Source organism: Plasmodium cynomolgi, assembly GCF_000321355.1.
Source record: "Plasmodium cynomolgi strain B DNA, scaffold: 0713, whole genome shotgun sequence".
In the NCBI taxonomy this organism is placed as follows: domain Eukaryota; phylum Apicomplexa; class Aconoidasida; order Haemosporida; family Plasmodiidae; genus Plasmodium; species Plasmodium cynomolgi.
This window is the reverse complement of record NW_004193015.1, coordinates 1-1703: the sequence shown is the minus strand read 5'-3', so window position 1 is coordinate 1703 and position 1703 is coordinate 1. Positions and strand designations below refer to the sequence as shown.

The 1703-nt window shown below is 26.8% G+C and overlaps 1 protein-coding gene across 1 annotated transcript; it reads right to left on the bottom strand.

The window, feature by feature from the left end:
* Nucleotides 1–95: 95 nt before the first annotated feature.
* On the bottom strand, nucleotides 96–1186 carry PCYB_005300 (CYIR protein). Its single transcript, XM_004227951.1, has 4 exons — nucleotides 1028–1186; nucleotides 525–965; nucleotides 272–475; nucleotides 96–236 (listed from the first exon to the last, which is right to left on the bottom strand). Exons 1-2 carry the CDS (start codon nucleotides 1130–1132, stop codon nucleotides 525–527), a joined length of 546 nt encoding a protein of 181 aa, XP_004227999.1. The 5' UTR covers nucleotides 1133–1186; the 3' UTR covers nucleotides 96–236; nucleotides 272–475.
* Between the last annotated feature and the right edge of the window lie 517 nt (nucleotides 1187–1703).

Sequence of the window (1703 nt, the reverse complement as noted above, 5' to 3'; positions counted from 1 at the left end):
TTTATATAGGTTGATAAGCTATATAGTTTGCTGTGTCATCAAAAAACATATCGCTTGTTTCTTGTGTATTAGATGAAAAAGTATCAATGGTATTCTTACTGTTTGTTGTGTCTCCAAAGAGCCCACGAATCCAGGGACCTAAAGGTGTGAACTTGTATGTAAAAATTAAAATATAGATATGTAATACATTTCTTATTATTCTTGTACTTGTAAAAAAATGTGTTTATAAGTTCGTACTATAACGATATATGTTTACAAAATATATACATACTCTATATAAAACAGTTCCAGTTAATAAAACTGGAGCTGCGCCAAAAATTGAGTGAGTAACTTTTGTTCCAATTCCTGAATTTTTACTATCTAAATGGGTATCAGATTCTGCTGTAAATGCATTTATAATATGAACTTCAAGATCTTCTGCACGTTCTGGATTCTCTTCTGTGTGGACTGTAACTTGAAGCGAAGGATTATCCATTGAAGTGTGTAAACTTGTACCTTTAAGTGTAGCATCACATGTTAATTTTTTATCGCAGACTCAATATTTTTTTCTGGCATTTATAAAAGACGTCTGGACAACTGTCCCCTTTAGGTTCACATACCTTCTCAAACGTTTCATATAATGAAAGCATTTCTTTAAGTTTATTATAATATTTGCATTCATTGTTTTTATGGATTTGAGCCATACGTAAAAGATAATCATAATCGACATAATAATCGTACAATTCTTTTTTTTTCTTCCAGTCTTTTTGCATAATAGTAACACTGTCTGGCCAACATATTTTATAGCGAGGGTCCCGTGATAGTGTTTCAACCATATCATTCCATATCTGTTGGAGTGGGGCAAAAGCTAGAAGAATAACAGAAAGATTATTTAAACTAAAAATTCCATCCAATTTACTGTATACCCAATAATTTAATAAAATACATTTATCGTGTTCAGACTTTGGAAAATGCCATAATGAATACTGATATAAATATGCTACGATATTTTTACAAATTTTTTCATTTCTGTTATCTTTTTATTTACCTCTATATATTTCTGTTCATATATGTTTTCATTATTCTTTCTTTCTACCCTAATACTATCACATTTTTGATTATAATAAGGGAGGTTCGCAGACACGTTCTCCATAGCATCATAAAACTTTTGTGAGAGAAATTCATTTTCAGATCGATTGAAAAAATTCTACATAAAAAATAAATAATATGTGTACATAAATATTTGTTCCCTCTGCAATTTTTTTATTTTTCTTTATGTAAAAACCGTATATTAAAAGATATCATAACATCTAATAATTCATAAGAGTAAATTCAAATGTTAATTACTGGAAAATATGTAAATGAACGTATCCTTGACATTTTTAGAATAATTCAGAAAATAATATAGTTTAAACCCTTACTTTTTATATATCCACTGTCATATCAATTATATTTCAAAGAATTTTCGTTTCTCGAAAAGATGCTCTAACGCACATTAGAATTTCTGAATACCAATTTTGTAAATTATTATAAGTATAATAAATTATGTTAAATATGTGAGTTTTAACATCTAAAAGAATTTCTATTATAAAAATAATTGATGAATTTATGTCAATTCTGTGTGAAATATAAATGAAAAAGAAATAATAATAAAAAATATGAGACATTATTTAATAAAAATTAATAGTGATTAAATATAATTGTAAAAATAAATTCAAATCAAG

What these genes read in the sequence shown, in the direction of transcription:
- PCYB_005300 (XM_004227951.1), bottom strand. Translation starts at nt 1,132, where the DNA reads ATGGAGAACGTGTCTGCGAACCTCCCTTATTATAATCAAAAATGTGAT. An exon ending in ATGAACAGAAATATATAGAG is followed by an intron (nt 966 to 1,027) that starts GTAAATAAAAAG and finishes TATTTATATCAG; the next exon opens with TATTCATTATGGCATTTTCC.